Genomic DNA, 18,164 nt, shown 5'->3' on the forward strand with positions numbered 1-18,164 from the left:
GTATGTAGACTAGGCTGGCCTTGGACTCACAAGAGGTCCAACCTGACTCCCAATGCTAGGATTGAAGGTGTTTTACCACTATGACCAACTCAAAGTTTATGTTTTATCATTTGATGACTCTCCCTCTGGAAGATTCTGGAAGTTAAAAATAAAGTGCAACAGTGTTACTGAAAGAACAAATATCTGTAGCAACCCCAGCAACCCCAGCACTAAGGAGGCAGAAGCAAGATGGTTGCTTGGCCTCAGAAGCTCAAGATCAGCTTGGCCAATACAGCAAGAACTAACCCAGGGGAAAAGCAGAGGGGGCCAGTAGGGGTGCAGAGGAATGTCTTACTAATTCCACTTAAAAACATAGTTCAAAGTACATTGTATCCACACACGAAAATGGCCTTATGCAGCACTGTATAATTTAAAACTTTCTTTTTCTTTGTTTTGTTCCCCACCCAACTCCCCAACACTCCCACAGCGTTGTTACGCAAACTCAGCTCCAGCCCCTTAGTGCCAGCCAGGACTAGAAGGTCAGCCACGATGCCCAACCCAGCCATGCCATGTCTTTTGTAAAAAGCTTTCAGGTAGCTAAGATAACTGTTCAAAATTGACTTACTCCGCTTAAGAAATGTTACCACCTCAGCAGACTTCCACAAGCCTGGTGCTCTAGTGTTTGACAGTACCAGATTAAAAGCAGTATGTCAGAAAACGAAAGATGGGTCTGACATGGTGGCACACACTTTTAATCCCAGCACTTAGGAGGCAGAGGCTAATGGGATCTGAGTTTGAGGCTAGCCTAGTCTACAAAGTGAGTTTCAGGACAGCCTTGGCTACACAAAGAAACCCTGACTGGGGGAGAGAAGACTGGGCAGGCAGTATGTCTCAGTGGGTGAGGCCTACAGTATAAGTCTGATCCCCGAGCCCCACATGATGGAAGGAGAGCACTGCCTCAAGTTGTTCAGTCATTAACATTTTATTTCATATAAAGATGTATTTGTATTTATATAACTACAAATAATCGAACCTTTTGTTTCGCTTGCTCTTTTATTTTTTTCCCAGAGCTGAGGACCGAACCCAGGGCCTTGCACTTGCTAGGCAAGCGCTTTACCACTGAGTTAAATCCCCAACCCCATTTTTTATTTTTTTTAAGACAGGGTTTCTCTGTGTGATAGCCCTGGCTGTCCTGGAACTTGGTTTGCTGAGATTAAAGGTGTGTGGCAAGTATTCTAACATTTTATCTCATCCATCTATCCATTCTGTTCGTCCATCCATCCATCCGTCCATCCGCTCATTCATCAATGCATGCATGCACGATGTTCCAGCCTCAGCCTCCAGAGTGCTGCCATTCCAACAGTGCACACCCTGCCTGACCACTGTCCCCTCTGTACACATGCTCTCTATAGCTGGGAATGAAGCTCACTATAGTGCTTCTTGCCTAGTGTGTACAAGGTCCTGAGTGTAAAGCCCAAACACAAATACACACAATAAAAGCAACACACAAATAGTTGTTTTAACAAAAAAGGACAAAGTCATTTTAAAATCCCAAAGTTTTTTCCTATACCCAGAATGAACGTCTGTGCAGTAACAGAAAGCTTGACTTGGACTCCCTTACCTAGAGAAGAATAACAATTTTCTATTTCTCAATACATTTAGAGACTCTTTATTTCTTTTAATCTGTCCTTAAAACTATCAGTATTTGTCACGGATGTTGACTGAAGTTTAAATCACCTTTAGTGTCAGAGAAAAGTGAAGTGAGGAAAATTACCTTTTCAGGTTGGGTAAAGAATTTCATGGGGAGGACTGGGTCCTTTGGTGAGTCTGCATTGCACAAAGCACTTTTACTATTAATAACACACAGAGCCACATCACAAACTGTATAAAGTTTCTAGAGAAAAAAAAAAGGACAATTACATAACTTCCACGATTGCATAATAATCACAAGTACCAATTCCATCAGATAATAGAAATTCAAGTTGAAAAGACATGTGGCCACTTACTCCTTAAACAGTCCCTGTTTCTGCTCAGCATTCTTCAGATTCCCAGTAAAGGCAAACCAAAAGTATATCCACTTTCTCTCATTAGAAAAAAGTTTCTAACAAAAGACTGCTGTATGTTTTATCAGTTTATATCTTTCGAAGTGTTATCTTTTTTTTTTCCCCCAAGACAGGGTTTCTGTGTGTAGCTTTGGAGCCTTTCCTGGAACTCACTTTTGTAGACCAGGATGGCCTCGAACTCACAGAGAGATCTGCCTGCCTCTGCCTCCCAAGTGCTGGGATTAAAGGCACACGCCACCACTGCCCAGCTTGTGTTATCACTTTTTTTTTTTTTTTTTAGAACATTTCAAACATGGTATGTACTCACTCATAAGTGGATTCTAGATATAAAGCAAAGATCAGACTGCAACCCACAGAACCAGGGAGGCTGTATAGCAGGGGGGACCTGCTGTGGGATGGTCTGTATGTCAAATGTGTTGCTGATTGGTCAATGAATAAATCACTGATTGGCAGTGGCCAGGCAGGAAGTATAGGCGGGACTAACAGAGAGGAGAATTGAGAGAACAGGAAGCTGGGTGGGAGAGACACTGCCAGCCGCCATCAGGACAAGGAAGATGTAAAGTACCGGTAAGCCACAAGCCACGTGGCAAGGTATAGACTAATAGAAATGGATTAATTTAAGCTGTAAGAACAGTTAGCAAGAAGCCTGCCACGGCCATACAGTTTGTAACCAATATAAGACTCTGTGTTTATTTGGTTGGGTCTGAATGGCTGTGGGACTGGCGGGTGTCAGAGATTTGTCCTGACTGTGGGCCAGGCAGGAAAACTCTAGCTATAGGGACCCTAGGATGACTGTGGCTTATAATAAGTTTTGGTTTTACTCAATTACTGGGCAAGCCTCAATGAAACATTTCACAATTAGGATAAAAATTTATACTATATCAAGCTGATAACAGAAAAATGAATTAAAAAAAAGGGGGGGGAAGGTTTCCAGAAAAACAAATTTTGTAAGTATAGGCATTAAAAGGAAACTCAAAATCGGGCTAGAGAGAAGGCTCAGGAGGAGTTAACAGCACTTGTTGCTCCTGTAGACCTGGATTTGATTACCAACAACCAACATGGTAACTCACAACCATCCATGACTCTAGGTCCAGGACCTGATCTCCATGGGCGCCAAACACACACTTGGTACATGTTCATACATGCAAACTACTCATACACATTAAAAAATATCTGAAAAAAATTTAAGTGACCATAAATATATTTTCAGACACTGTAATTTAAACTACTATGTAACTGTCAAGAAAAACAAATTGGTTGGTGTATTTTCCTTTGACATCCACTGCCTGACATTTGTCTTACCTCGTTCGTCTTGGATTCGTCTGGAGACTGAGCATCTCTGGTCAGCTTGATGTTCTCTGCCATCTTCTTCATAAAGGCATGGCTGTTGTTTTCATTCTTTGTCATTAAGACTTCAAGCATAAACCATAGGCACCTGAGTGGAACACACATTAAAGAGAATAAATCAAGATGGTTGTTTGCTTAATGGATTTGCTTAATGGATTAGTAAGTCTTTACTGAGAGGTTTTGTTGTCTGCATAAAATAAAAATAGTAAAATACCATTTTATTAATGGTATCAATTCAAGTGCATTTTTTTTTTTTTGGGAGACAGGTTCTCCTGCAACCTAAGCTTGTGTCCAACTAACTATTCAGCTTAGATAGACTTGAACTTCTCACCTTCCTACCTCTACTTCCTGAGTGCTGAGTGTTCAGATTACAGGTCTGAGCCACCGTGTCAGGCTCAACAGGAAAATTAAGTCACAAAACATTTCAAACAAAACACAGCTTACTTTGAGAATTTCTGGCAGTTTCTTGAGGTACATAAAGACAATAGAGGTTCTCAATAAACATTTAGACTGCGATGTATTCAATCCACAGTGGAGATGAACAAATCAACATCCTGCATATCCTTAGCACTGTTTGTTTGTTAGGAGACTGTTATATGTGATAACCAGCTAAGCAACTATGTGGTGTCCTGTAAAATAATTTTTGCTCTTTCCTCTTGTCACAGCATGCTCATTAATACATAAATAGTAAGAGTGGGACATGTGAGTTTTCCAACGAAGAGTGAACCCCAAGTCATACTAAACACGAGCATCACTTGGGGAATTGACAAATATGGGGATAGAGCTTGTTTTTTGCCAAGTTCCCAAAATGACTTACAGATAAGAGTACCTGCTTTACTCCACTGAAAAGGAAGAATTAATCTGATAACATTTTATGTAGCTATGAGTTTCATCTCTGGCCATACACAAACCAGGTGTGATAGTAAACACCTGAGAGATGGAGGTTCAAGGTCTCCTCACTATACAGCTGGTTTGAGCCCAAACTGGGCTAAAGGAGACTGTACCTCAATTGTTTGTTTACTTGGACTTCTTTGCCCTTATCAAATGTTGTATGAGGCTAGCTTAACAGGTTACACCAAAGTGAAAGTATCTACATTTGTTAACTCTGGCAGAGTCATACCTAGATGACTGCTGGGCTCTGGACTATCAAAACACTGAAACAGAAAATGCAACACAAGTCTAACACAAGTCTGTAGACAGAGTGGGCTATATGAGACCTTGTCTGAAAAAAAGACAAAACATAATTTATCATTGTACATGAGCTAACCAGTTATCAAACTGAATTCCATCCTGTTCTTGACAAGCATCTGTTTTACACCTTTCCTCTGTTCGTATGACCACTTCGGCACCTTACCTCCTAGGGAAGGATTTGACAATAGGAAGAAATAAAAGGCCACAAGATCATGTTTTCAATTCTAGTCCCAATGACTCCATACACAGTACTTGTTCCGTATCAAAATAGATATGCGTGTCCAACACCGTTTCTCCTGAGCTGAGCATCTCCTGCCAAAGACTGAATGATGGGGCTGCAGCTGCACACCACTGCAGCAGCATCACTAATAAATGTAACCCTTCCACAACTGGCCATCTACGTACCTCCTAAGAAAGCTTATACTGTGGACAAGTACCTACATCACCTTTTCATTTTCACGTCTTTTCTGGAAAATATCTAAACGAAAGACCAACACACAGACATAGCAATGGATAAAGTATATATTGCTTCCAAGTTTCATAGGTCTTTATGTAGTTCTCAGACTCCTTTAATTCACTCACCCTGCATCATATATAAAACTGTAGTTTATAAATACTTCAATCAGGTGTTTTGTAATTATGTGCAGACTTGACCCAGAACATTTCACACATAAGTACATACTTCTTGAGATTTCCGTTTTTAAAATTTGAGCTTTTATTTATATCTTACAGATAAAACAATATTTGAATAAGTAACATCATTCTGAGATTATCATATGATTATATCATTTCCCTCCTTCCTTTCCTCCCTTCAACTCCTCTCATGTACTTATCACTCCTTGCTCTCTTTCAAATTTATGGCCTCTTTTTGGAGATTTTTTTTTTTAGGGCGATGTAAAAATTACCTTTTTTTTTTTTTTTTTTTTTTTTTAAGCCCTTTGGATTTTTGAGATAGGGTTTTAACTATCCCAGGCTGACTTGAACTGGCTATTTAAGTGAGGATTACCTTGAACTTCTGATCAAGTGGTGGAATTATAGGTATATGCTACCATGCTTGGTTTATGTGGGGTTGGAGCTCTAACAAAGAGTAAGAAAGGGATGGTTAAATGGAAGTACTTCTAAAAAACTTTTTTCTTTAAATTTATAATAGTAAATTAAGAAAAATTAAGGGCTCCTCCTCCAGAGGATCGGGGTTCAATTCCCAGAACCTACATGGCAGCTCACAGCTGTCTGTAATCCAGTTCCAGGGGATCCGGCATCCCCAGACAGACATGCATGCAGGGAATATACCAATGCACATAAAATGAAAACAAATTATAAAAAAAAAGAAAAATTCAGAATGATAAAAATTCCAATGGAATAGTAATAAAAAAGATTAAGAGTGAACATAATTTGCAGAATTTCTAAAACAGACAACTTACTCTTTTATATCACGAAGTTGATCAACATCTTGTGATCTTGTAAAATCAGGATCATGGGCTAGCAAGTGAATCATGTATGGAACCACATACTCAGGCAGCAGTGATAATAATTTCTCTAAAATGAAAAAAGTATGGTTAACAAGAATAGCTTTTATAAATTCTTTTATTGTTTGAGTTGTAACGATTTGCTTCTATTTTCTTTCAGGTATTTACAAACGGAAGGGAATGTGTGTGATCTGATGACACTGCAATATTTTTACTTTGATCCTAAAAGAAATCAAAGCCAAAGGATAAACAAATTACACAGCAGATGATGGAACAGTCAGGGGAAAACAGCATATACTTTAACCTCCGAGCAATGTGTGCAAATTAAACCACACTGCTGATTGCATAAGAAAATAGTTACCCAGAATTTTTGTTTTCCTTTCGAACAGGGCTTCTCTATGTAACAGTTATGGCTGTCCTGGAACTGGTTTTATAGAGCAGGCTGGCCTCAGAGTCACAGAGATCCACCTGCCTCTACCTCCCCAGTGTTAGGATTAAAGGTGTGTGCCACCACAGCCCAGCTACCCAAAACAATGGAAAGGTAAGTATCACTCCAATACAAGTTTTCAGTTTCTACACATACTACAACTATAATGACAACATTCTGTAAGTTACCCATTTTAGTATAAACTACAGTGGAAATGCAAGTGTCCCTTTCATGTACACTGCCAATTACTGTAGTAGTCTGAATGGAATTGGCCACCATAAACTTATAATAGAGAGTGACCCTACTAGCAGGTGTGTCCTTGTTGGGAATAAGGGTAGTCAGGGACAGCAAGAGCAAAATACATATAGACATTACAATTGCAGGGTTAAAATACACTTCTTGAGTTGGGTAGATCCTAGAGGCCAAGCAAATGCTACTTGCCCAAGTAAGGCAGGCTTTTGTTTGAAGGCTGCCGGCCACAGCCACAGGGTAGGAGTTTGGAAAACTCAGGCCCCACCGCTCCCTGGGGTAAGTGCTAGCAATCTCGGCACTCAGGAAGACTAGACTGAAGGGTCAACAGTTAAAGGGATACACGGGCTACATAAGGTAAAGCTCTGAATTTTAAGCCCCCCAATTAACTGTTTTTCTTTCTAAGAGTTGCCGTGGTCACAGTGTCTCTTCACAGCAATAGGAACCCTAACTAGGACAACTATCAAGTACATACCGGTAGCCATAGGGTTCTGTTTAATGTACTCCCTGCGTATGCTGATATTCTTTAGTAAACACTGGCGTGCATGTGCTCTTCTTTCCTTCACAGGATCTTTGGCACATAATGCAAAGATCGCCATATACTCCAACGGGAGCAGCAACTTCACAAGTGCTTTATGAAGCTTCTGGGCAAATATCTGCCTTACTTGATAGCACTCATCCTGTATCAGCACAAAAACAAAGACACATAAGATGGGTAAACATTTGCTTACACATACGCATATACTTTAAAAACATCTGTGATTATTAAAAAATTAAAATGGCTGGGTGGCAATGCACACCTTTAATCCCAGCACTCAGGAGGCAGAGGCAGGTGGATCTCTATGAATATGTGGCCAGCCTGGTCTATAGAGTGAGTTCCAGGACAGACAGGGATACATAGAGTACCACTGTCTCAAAAAAACAAAACAAAAACTTAAAATGATGATTATATTGGAGCAATGGAAATAATCTGTTTTGTCTATATATCCATATATTAAATGGGTCTGTAATTCAAAACAAAGTAAATGTATTCAACTTTGAAGACAAAGATTTGAAACAAGTTTTCCACTTACATTAATAACAAGTGCACAGAGCTGAAACTGTTCTGGGGTAATAATTTCATGGTAACAAGGTTCCTGAGCAAGCTTCATTATGGCACTACCAGCAGCTAATCGCAAGCGAGACATATCAGATTTACTATAAACAAACAAAAAGAAATAAACATTTCCTATAAACATTAATACACATAAAGTTCTCTAGTCGCTCTTTGAGTGTGAGATTGATAGTAGGTAACTTAGCATGCAAATAAAGGAAGTGACTTTGTGTCTATGGACTCAACCTAGAGAAAAGTCTCAAGTCAACTGTGGTTTTTACATGCTCTACCTTCAGTCTTTCACCCAACCAAGCACTTCTACCAATCAACTACTCACAATGCTAAGACAAGCCAGTTTCGTCACAGTCCGTACCCCTGATGTCAAGAACACTATGTATGCATTGTGGAAACGTGATTTAAACAAATCAAAGGAATAGAAGCCAATCATTTTAAATCCATTTACTATGTCACATACATTGATACACATAATTAAGACTCTGCATTATTTTCTACATATTTTATCAATAGCAGTCAATTATAAAGAATGAGATATTTCAAAGGAAAAGATATTGAGATAAGAATATGGCTATATGTATATTTTACATGATTGTCATGTTTCATGAATGCTTTAATTAAGTTAATGTGTCAGTATTAAGAACATATTTAAAAGGAAAGATGTAAAATGTTTCACAGTTCTACAAGGATGGTACTAACTCAGAGGAGAAAAAGGACAGAATCCATTTTCTTAATTCCCACTAAGCAAAAAATTCTTAAATTTTGGCTTATTGAACCATAAAAATATTGGGTTTTGCTTTATTTTTGCATATCTCTTCAATTTATAAAGGCATTAAACATAATGAACTGTCTATATATTACACCTCTACAAGCAGATTATATATTTTGAGAAAATAATTAATGTTATCTTTAAAAAAACCAAAGTTTCTAACCAGTATCTAGTATTTATCAGTGCTTAATCAAGTATTTGAAAGAAATAAGGGACTTGACAAGTTCTTCAAATAAGGAACAAAAGGAAATAGTAACTTCATTATACTGAAAAGTGAAAATAAATTTACCGGTTTTTTTCTTTTTGCATCAATAGACTTTTCTCGAATCACCAGAAGGCTTCTATTCTCACTTTTGAGCCACCATTAAAAGTCAATTTATTATCCTTAAATCATTCCACTTATTCAACCCCATTACAGGGTGATCTGTCTTTGCTACACTTTTCATAGTGTTATAAAGAGTAGAAATTTAACAAATAACTGTTTGATTAGTCACCAAATGTGAATGTTTACTAACACTGAACTGATTACACTAAAAGATTATTAGGAGATGTTCACAGTTTTTGGAAATGACAAAAAAATACTAACGTCCTTAAATGTATTCAAGAGAGAGAATTCCTAAGCTTCCAGTGCGACGACAACACTCGGTATCAGTCCAGAAAGAACTCTATGTATGTATCTCTTACCCAACCTCAGGGACAAGGAAACTAGGAGGAAGAAAGCTTACCTGATTCTCTTCTGCTCTGTCAGGTCACCCTCACTAACCAACATCGCTGATAATAACCGAAGAGTTGAGTTGGCAGACTTAGACTGGTTATTTTTCATACCCAAGAGCCACCTTACCAGAAGTTTAATTGCCTGTACCTATAAAATATTAACATGCTAAAGAAAGAAAGCAACTTAAAATTCTAATTAAAGGGAAGATTATTTTTAACCAATTTGATGAATGACACTACTTCTCCTTATCAGCAGTATTTTATTACTCAAGGCAATGGGACAAGAAGAGTAACACTCAGAACTACTATCACTCTCTGCTCACTCTGTGGATGAACTTCTCCCTCAGCTGTCCATGGTCTTATTTGCAAGGGAGAAAGCAACTGGCACACGCGCATGCGCAGACTAGAGGGCCGGCAGGTGGGTGGAAGAGGGAGGGAAGAACTAACTGGGAGAGCAATGCACTTGTGGAGAAGTAGTGATTTCTGGTGCACACCTTTAATTCCAGCACTCAGGAGTCAGAGGCCAGCCTGGTCTACAGTGTGACCAGTTCAGGTCAGGTTCCAGGACAGCCAGGGCTGCACAGAGAAACCTTGTCTCAAAAAACAAAACACAAGAATTTTATTTGAGTGTCTCCCTAGAAAGCCCTGGCTGCCCTAGAACTCACAGAGATCCACCTGCCTGTGCCTCCTGAGGGCTGGGATTAAAGGCCTGTGCCCCCAGTCGAAGTGGTAACTTTAAATATGATCATAATTGGAGAATTATGGTTAACAATGATTAACTGGACACTTCAAAGCAGCTAGCAGAGAGGACTATGGAGATTCTCAATACAAAGAAATGATACGTGCCAAGTACCCTGATCTAATCACTATGCATTATAATGTGACTCCATAAAAAAGTCAAGTATCAATTAAAAATCTTCAAAAACAAAAAAACGGATAAAAACAATTATTTATTTAGAGGCGTTTGTAATATTGAAGTATCAGAAAAACTGTTGAATAAATTAAGCCTGTTTCATCTTAAAACATCTTGACTAAAACGGAGTTTACGTAATTATTTGTGATCTTAATTACTGAAAGACTGTTATCAACATACACAAAGCTAGTTAAGGATGCAAGTATTATTTCATGTATTTTATTGGCCATCTGACAAAAATACACAATTACAAAATAATATAGGCTCACATATAACGAAAAGTATAGGGCTATACTCAGTGTTAGAACACTAACCCAGCACGTGGGCTTAAATTTTCAGCACAAACTTACATGCTAAAAAAATAAAAATAAAAAAAAATCCACAAACAACAATGGCAACTACAATTCTTTAGAGAGGTATCATTTTACAATAAATTTTCAAATAAAGCACCTTGGGGCTGGAGAGAGGGCTGAGCAGTTCTAAGTACTACTTGTTCTTCCAGAGGACCTAAGTTCGTTCCCAGCACCAATAAGGTGACTTACAACCATCTGTAACTGTAGCTTCAGAGGGACACATGCATTTGTGTGCATGTTCACCCACACATACCCCCACCCTACACTTATTAACTAAGTAATAAATGAATAAAGCAGCTCACTAGAGAAAACCCAGGGTACCCACAAGCATTCCTTTTTTCAACATAAAGATCATGATGATCTATCCAAACTTACCTTTGCTAGTACTTCAGGAGAAACTTCCTCATCTGGAGACCATAATTTTCCATTCTTCTCACCTGTTGACTACAGATAATTGAAGAAATTTAGTTTTTTCATCTTGAGTAATATCCATGTGAAAATATATAGGTAAAAGAACTTAGAAATGGAGAAAAAATGGTAAGAATCACTTTCCAACTTCAAAACATACCACAAACTTAGAGCAATCAAGATCATGGCGCACGAATAGATACAGACCAATGGAACAGAAGAGGAAAAAAACCTCATTATAAGGGTCAATTCATTTTTGACAAGGCCACACAAATACCAAGTTGTGGGGAAACAACAATTTTCTCAACAAATGGTGCTAAGAAAACTGGGTACCAACAAATGAGGAATGAGGCTAAACTGTCATATCATCGACAAACATCACCTAAAGGAAAAGGAAACTAGGCTAAAACTACGAACTCAGTAGACAACACAGGAAGGAATCTTTGTTACCTTCTACTTAGCAAACTAATTAGAGAAGGATTTAATACCCAGAATGTATGAACAAACCTCGCCAGTACAGTGGTGAATGCCTGTAATCCCAGAATCTGGGAGGGAGGCAGAGCTAAAGGACAGCCTTTGTTACAGAGAGGGTTTGAGCCCAAATCGGGCCACATGAGACCCTATCTCTAAACCACTAAAACTTAACACCTTCACAATAACAAAACAACTAAAAGTACTACAGGACCTGAGCAGACAGCTCTCCAAAAGACACACAAATGCCAAGTAAACATACAGAAACAATTCAGTATCATAAAGAAAGCAAACCACACCCATAATAAAATATTTCATATTTATTCTCTCAAAAAGCAAAACAGCAAGAATGAAAACCAATGTAGAGAAACTGGAACCTTCAGACTAGGTTGATGAAAAAGAGTAAAAATGGGCAGACATATGGTAACCAGACTGGTATTATCTAAAAATGTTCAATAGAGAATAACCATGTGACTCAGAAATTTTACTATTAGTTACTTATTAAAAAGATCAGAAAATGCCGGGCAGCGGTGGCGCACGCCTTTAATCCCAGCACTCGGGAGGCAGAGCCAGGCGGATCTCTGTGAGTTTGAGGCCAGCCTGGGCTACCAAGTGAGTTCCAGGAAAGGCGCAAAGCTACACAGAGAAACCCTGTCTCGAAAAACCAAAAAAAAAAAAAAAAAAAAAAAAAAAAGCAGAAAATGTTCTGATTATACATATTAGCATTAATTACAACTGCCAAAAGGTGAAAATAATTCAAAACTGTTCATTAAGAGATGAAGAAAATGTGGAATATATAAAGGAGTATGTTTCAACAGGAAAGAAAATACATGAAATTTTGATCAATACCACAACAAAATGAATCTTGGAAAAATGCAAAGTAAAACAAGCTATATTATAAAAGGACAAGTATGGACAGTAAGATATCTAGAATAAATCCATAGAGTCGGCAAGTAAAGGTTCTGAGGAGCTATGCTGGGGGGAATTTGAGTATACTGTTTAACAGGCAGAAGAGTGTTTCTAATTGGGAGGATAATAACATATGAGTGCCAGTGAGGTAGCTCAGGGAGAAAAGACCCCTGCTGCCGACGCTGACAACCTGAGTTCAATCTCCAGGACCCACATGGTGGAAGGAGAGAGCTGATTTCCATCAGATGCCCTCCGACTTTCACAAGCACACAAATGCACTGTGATGCACGCCTCAACTAAATAAAAACATGTAATAAAAGCTTTTTAAATGATCGGGCACGGTGGTACTTGCCTTTAATTTAGCACTCAAGAGCAAGAGGCAGGCAGATCTCTGTGAGATTGATGCCAGACTGATCTACAAGGTAAGCTCCAGACCACCCAAGCTTATATAGTAAAGCCATGCCTCATTTAAAAAAAAAGAAAAAAAGAAAAACATAAATAAGTCAGGTTGAATATGAGGTTTAATCCCAGCACTTGGAAGGCAAAGACAGATGGATTATCACTATGAATTAAGGCCAGCCTGGTCTACATACCCAGTTTCAGGCCAGCCAGGGCTACAGAGTGAGACCATTGTCTTGAAAAACCAAAGAATAGAAAACTAGCCCAGGAGATGGACGGAGGACAGGGGAAGTGACTCAGCAACAGGGTGGAAACACGAGCTAAGTCAGACACATGCTACTATTTATTGTTACTACATATTATCCACTTCTCTCAAGCCAGGTAGGGTAGCCAAGATCCTACCATTCTGAACAAGAACACCAACCACTCTTAACATGATGGATCACTGCGAATGATTTGGTGTTAACTTAATCCCTCTCCTATCTAACTTCATGAAAAAGTAGTCTAGAGTGCTCAATGTTACACCAAAAAGAAAGATATTTACAAGTGTGCCTTGTGCTTGAACCTACCCAAATTCTATGCTGTTGGATCCCTTTAAAAAATACACTGGAGGGGCTGGAGAGATGGTTCAAAGGTTAAGAATAATTGCTGCTCTTGCAGACATGTAGGTGCTATTCCCAGCACTCACACAGTGGCTGTCTCTACCTCCAGTTCTAGAGGATCCCCAGACTTTTCCTGGCCTCCACAGGCAATGCATGTGGTGCACAGACATACATGCAGGCAAAACACCCAAACACATAAAATAAAATAATTTGCCAAGGTGGTGATGGTGCAATGCCTTTAATCCCAACATTCAGGAAGTAGAAGCAGTCAAAATCACTATGAGTTCAAGGCCAGTCTGGTCTGTAGAGTTAGTTCCAGGATATCCAGGATATCCAGAAACCCTGTCTTGAAAACCAAAAAATGAATCTTTAAAAAAAGAAACTAAAAGTGACAAACAGTTACATTAATAAGGTACAGTGTGAAGATTTATACACAATGACTAAGGGTTAGATCCTAGTAGGCACATCACTCACCTCATATCTAACATATAAAGCATGTGCCTAGGCTTAACTAACACACACACACACACACACACACACACACACACACACACACACACACACACACAGAAAAAGAAATGTTTCTGGGATAAAGATATAGACAGCCTTAAACTCATGACCTGTAATTTAATAATTAAATGAGGAACTTACCCTGTCATTCATCAGAAGATCTTTAACAATGAAGTTTGCCACTACAGATTTCATTGGGGAAGCAAACTGATCTGGTGCTAACATGGAAATGTGGCCAAGTGAAACTAACGGAGTTATAAGTTGTTCTGGTACATCAGCATTCAGACTCCTACTGAGTGGCTATGAAAATTAAAAAAAAAAGTCACCAAATGGTGTTTATAAGCATTTAGATGTTCTACAGTACATAAATTTACCATGTGCAAGTCAATCTGTTTTACTTATGTGATCATACTTAATTAAATTTAACCAATTTGGTTATTTCAGCTACTGAAATATAATTGTGATGGTTCAAATGACAATGGCCACCAAAGGCTCACGTTTGAATGTTTGGTCCCTAGTTAATGAACTGTTTTGGGAAGGGTTAAGAGATGTGGCCTTGTTGGAAGAGGTCAGTCACTGGTGGTGGACTTTGACGTTTCAAAAGCCCACATTTCTATCTCTCTGCCTGCAACCTGCAGATAAGATGTGACCTCTCAGCTACTTCTCTAAAGCCATGCTTGTCTGCCAGCTGCCATGCTCCCCACCATGATGGTGATGGACTCACCCTCTGAAAATGTAAACAAGCCCCCATTATATGATTTCTTTTGTAAGTTGCTTTGGTCATGGTGTCTCATCACAGTAATAAAAGTGTAACTAAGACAATAATAAAATTGAAAAAATATAGAAAAAAGATAAAGGGGAAAAATAAAGCCCAAATAAAAGTAGAAATGAGGACATCTGTCTTTTACCAAATCTGCATTATTTTCCATTTCTCTGCATCTAATTTGTTATGTTTGTGGATTTTTTTTTCTATGCTGAGAAGACATTTTAAACAACTTTGAATAATAAAAAGTAAAATTCATGGAGTCATATCATCTTCAATTTTCAACAATAGAAATGCCTTTCAAGAAGCAGTCTGTCCACAGATTACATACAGACTGACAAGAGATTAGTATTCAGGTATGATCCCAAGTACTTACCAAGCAGTTCAACTGTCTATCAACACTCTGTGAGTATAAGCTAGATCGGACATGACTACAGGTAAGGAGAATACTCTCAAATATAAAACATCCTCCAATATGAAATATGTGAACCTAGACTAACAGCTGAAAATACAGTGCTGAGTAGACAAGTGCTCTGAGGAGTTACATTTTAATTTAATACATGTAAACAGACTTAAAAACCTAGACTCTAGTTTTACCAAATTAGAGACTGACACAAACCAATGGAATCATATTCTATGTGCTATGTATACCTCAAAAATCTGCGCAAGCTGGACTTCCTTATTTGAGAAGATGGCATGGATACAGTGCACAGCCTGTTTTGCTTGGTGTGGAGTACCCCGCTTTGCTTTCTGATGTAAAATGGGAATTAAGGTTCTGCAAAAAATAATACAGTTGTATTTTTCTGAAGCATGCAAATCCCCACGTTTCTTCTTATTCATCATTTCCCCTACTTAATCAGTCAGATCTGTGCTGGTAGATAAGGCTTTCTTAGAAATTATTTGATTGGTAAGACATACAATCACTCAAAGGCTATTTTAAGCAAACAATTTTCACTTTAAAGCTAATTTATTAATACAGAAAAATAACACACTAGCTACCCTTAATTAATAACCTACAACCTGCCCCAGGGCACATTCACATTTACCTTCTAAGTAGACATTCCTAATTTTCCAGTTCCCTTTTATAATTCCCTTCACTTATTTCAAAGCAGCCATGGAAAAAAAAGTAGTAAAAGGCCAAGTTTTATTAAAACAGTTGAAATGATACCCGCGAGAGTGAGCACACAAGATGCAGTTACATACAGTTTGGTAAAATGAAATTAAAGGGTTCCAATAATCATCCAGTACATGGATGTGTAGCTACCATTCAAGGTGTTTTTAACATGGATTAATTCAGCTAATGAACATTAGCATCCCACAAGAACTACTAATATAGCCCTGGCAAGGATAAGAACGCTAAACATAAAGATGTATTGAAACTGCCAAAGGAAACACAGAGAGGAAAAGGTGAATCTGGATTAAAACATGAAACTGGATTTTGAAGGTAAAAATTTATTTAAAAGAAAAAAAAAAAAAACCAATTCATTTAACCAGTATACTAACATAAAAGATTAAACTAAAAGTCTTTCCACAGGTCAATATGAAAACAAGTATCATAATAAAAAGCAGCAAATGCTGACTATTTGGCAAAACATGTATATGAAGGAAATACATATATATGACCCTACGAATAGGCACATATATGAAGTAGGCACGTATTCTTAAAACACTAGTAACAACTTTCTTCCTTTTATCTTCCTAGCCTCACACATACACTTCACCTCCAAATTCTGGGGACAACTCACAGGCTTATGCATACTATGCAAACACTACCATGGAGGCACACACCCAGCCTTAGTTTCAGCTTTCATGACAAATATATAAATACTTTTATAATCAGAGTAAATCTGTATAGCAACAAAACTCAACAGCAAACATTTGTTATACCTTCAATACAATTAGACAAAAAGTTGATATCATCAAATGCAAAGGCCTACTTATAATAGTTAAGAGTCTAATAGCGATATTCAAGACCACAGCCATACCTCTCAAACAAAAACCAAAGCCTGGAACCTGCTAGTCAGTATAAATCTGACATGTTCATGAGCATCTCAAGCCTGTCTCCATGGAGATCTGAACTACAGGATAGGAGCTCCATGTCTAAAGAGCCTTGCTAGCCCGAGCACCATTTGGTCTTTTGCTCACAAGGCCACCACTATTAATACTGGTGAACAACTAAAGAAAATACACTTGAATGTATTTTATTCTCAAGATCATTGTCACCATTATCAAATATCAAGCAACTATTTATGATGAACACTATTTAGCTGCCCTATTTTTCTTTGTTGGGACAGGAAGGTCGTACAGCTACTGAATTTATAGCCAATTTGAAAGAAAATACAAATATATAGACTAGAAAGATACATTAACTATAAATATAATGCAGTAGTTAATTCTGTGATAACTTTGGATTACTAAAATTCTCAAGTCGTGTCCTTCTCAACAAACAGCTGTAGTTGGTTGCTCTATATGTACCCTAATTGAAATAGGATGGGGGCAGAGAGGAGACAGAGAGACCAAGGGAGACAGACAGTTAGCATGAAAGTGAAGTTTTCTTTCTGCTCCTATCTTCGTCCATGAAAGACAAATCAAGATTTTGTTGATCCCATACACATGAGCTTTTGTGTTTCCCAGGTTAAAAAACATACTCACGATCGTATCTGGGGAAGGTCTGTTTCTATTTTGTGGCCCGTGTTTCTAAAAATCTGTATTGCAGCTTCTGCTACCTTGTCATCCTCCATCCGTAGGCACTGTAACAAGGACTCATATGTCTCTGCAGAGTGGAACGAGGTAGGATGTGTGAAAGACAGAACCTGGAGGAATAGATACACCTTTAAGAGGACAGACAACAGTTCTAATCTATTAAAAAAGGAGAAAATAAAACGTAAAGTTCTGGTGTACATATGCTAGCTACAACACATGGAATATGGATTACTTATTTTAGCCACCTTTATAGTTACTTTTACTCATGAGACATTTAAGGAAATAATGCATGGTAACTTAAAGTCACTTCCCCAAGATAGCCACCTTTGACCAATCACTTCATCTCTTGGTTCATACTACTACTTAGAATGTTTTCTTTAAAAAAAAAAAAAAAAGAAAAAGAAAGAAAGAAAAATGGGTTTGAGAGATGGCTCAGCAGTTAAGAGTACTGACTGCCATTTCAGAGGATCCAGGTTCAATTCCTAGTACCCACATGGCAGCTCTCAACTGTCTGTAATTTCCCTGCCAGGGGACCCAACACCCATGGCAAAACACCAATGCACATAATATATAAAAACAAAATTATTGGCTGGGCAGTGGTGGCGCTCACTTTTAATCCCAGCACTTGGAAGGCAGAGGCAGGCAGATGGCTGTGAGTTCAAGACCAGCCTGGTCTACAGAGTGAGTTCCATGAAAGGTGCAAAGCTACACAGAGAAACCCTGTCTTGAAAAAAAAAAACCAAACCAAAAAAGTGCGAGTCACATTCAGGAACACAGTTGAGTTTGAGACAGAACTTCTTATTGCCTTGGAGCTGCTAAC

The 18,164-nt window shown here is 38.3% G+C and overlaps 1 protein-coding gene across 4 annotated transcripts in view; it reads right to left on the bottom strand.

Annotated features, from left to right (window-relative positions):
* The window catches only part of Pds5a (PDS5 cohesin associated factor A), a 112,863-nt gene that overhangs the window by 19,853 nt on the left and 74,846 nt on the right, over positions 1–18,164 (bottom strand). For 2 of the 4 annotated variants that reach the window (XM_052735019.1, XM_052735020.1), the window contains exons 19-28: positions 17,294–17,454; positions 15,293–15,416; positions 14,020–14,178; positions 10,955–11,023; positions 9,325–9,461; positions 7,796–7,919; positions 7,198–7,402; positions 6,002–6,116; positions 3,345–3,477; positions 1,754–1,873 (exon numbers count right to left, since the gene is read on the bottom strand). In XM_052735019.1, coding sequence (XP_052590979.1) covers positions 1,754–1,873; positions 3,345–3,477; positions 6,002–6,116; positions 7,198–7,402; positions 7,796–7,919; positions 9,325–9,461; positions 10,955–11,023; positions 14,020–14,178; positions 15,293–15,416; positions 17,294–17,454 — 1,347 coding nt within the window. Of the gene's footprint in view, positions 1–1,753; positions 1,874–3,344; positions 3,478–6,001; positions 6,117–7,197; positions 7,403–7,795; positions 7,920–9,324; positions 9,462–10,954; positions 11,024–14,019; positions 14,179–15,292; positions 15,417–17,293; positions 17,455–18,164 lie in introns of those variants that run through there. The other 2 variants (XM_052735021.1, XR_008217476.1) reach the window with 2 other exon arrangements.

This window comes from Peromyscus californicus, unplaced genomic scaffold (genome assembly GCF_007827085.1).
Source record: "Peromyscus californicus insignis strain IS unplaced genomic scaffold, ASM782708v3 Scaffold_13__1_contigs__length_99412109, whole genome shotgun sequence".
Taxonomy (NCBI): Eukaryota; Metazoa; Chordata; class Mammalia; order Rodentia; family Cricetidae; genus Peromyscus; species Peromyscus californicus.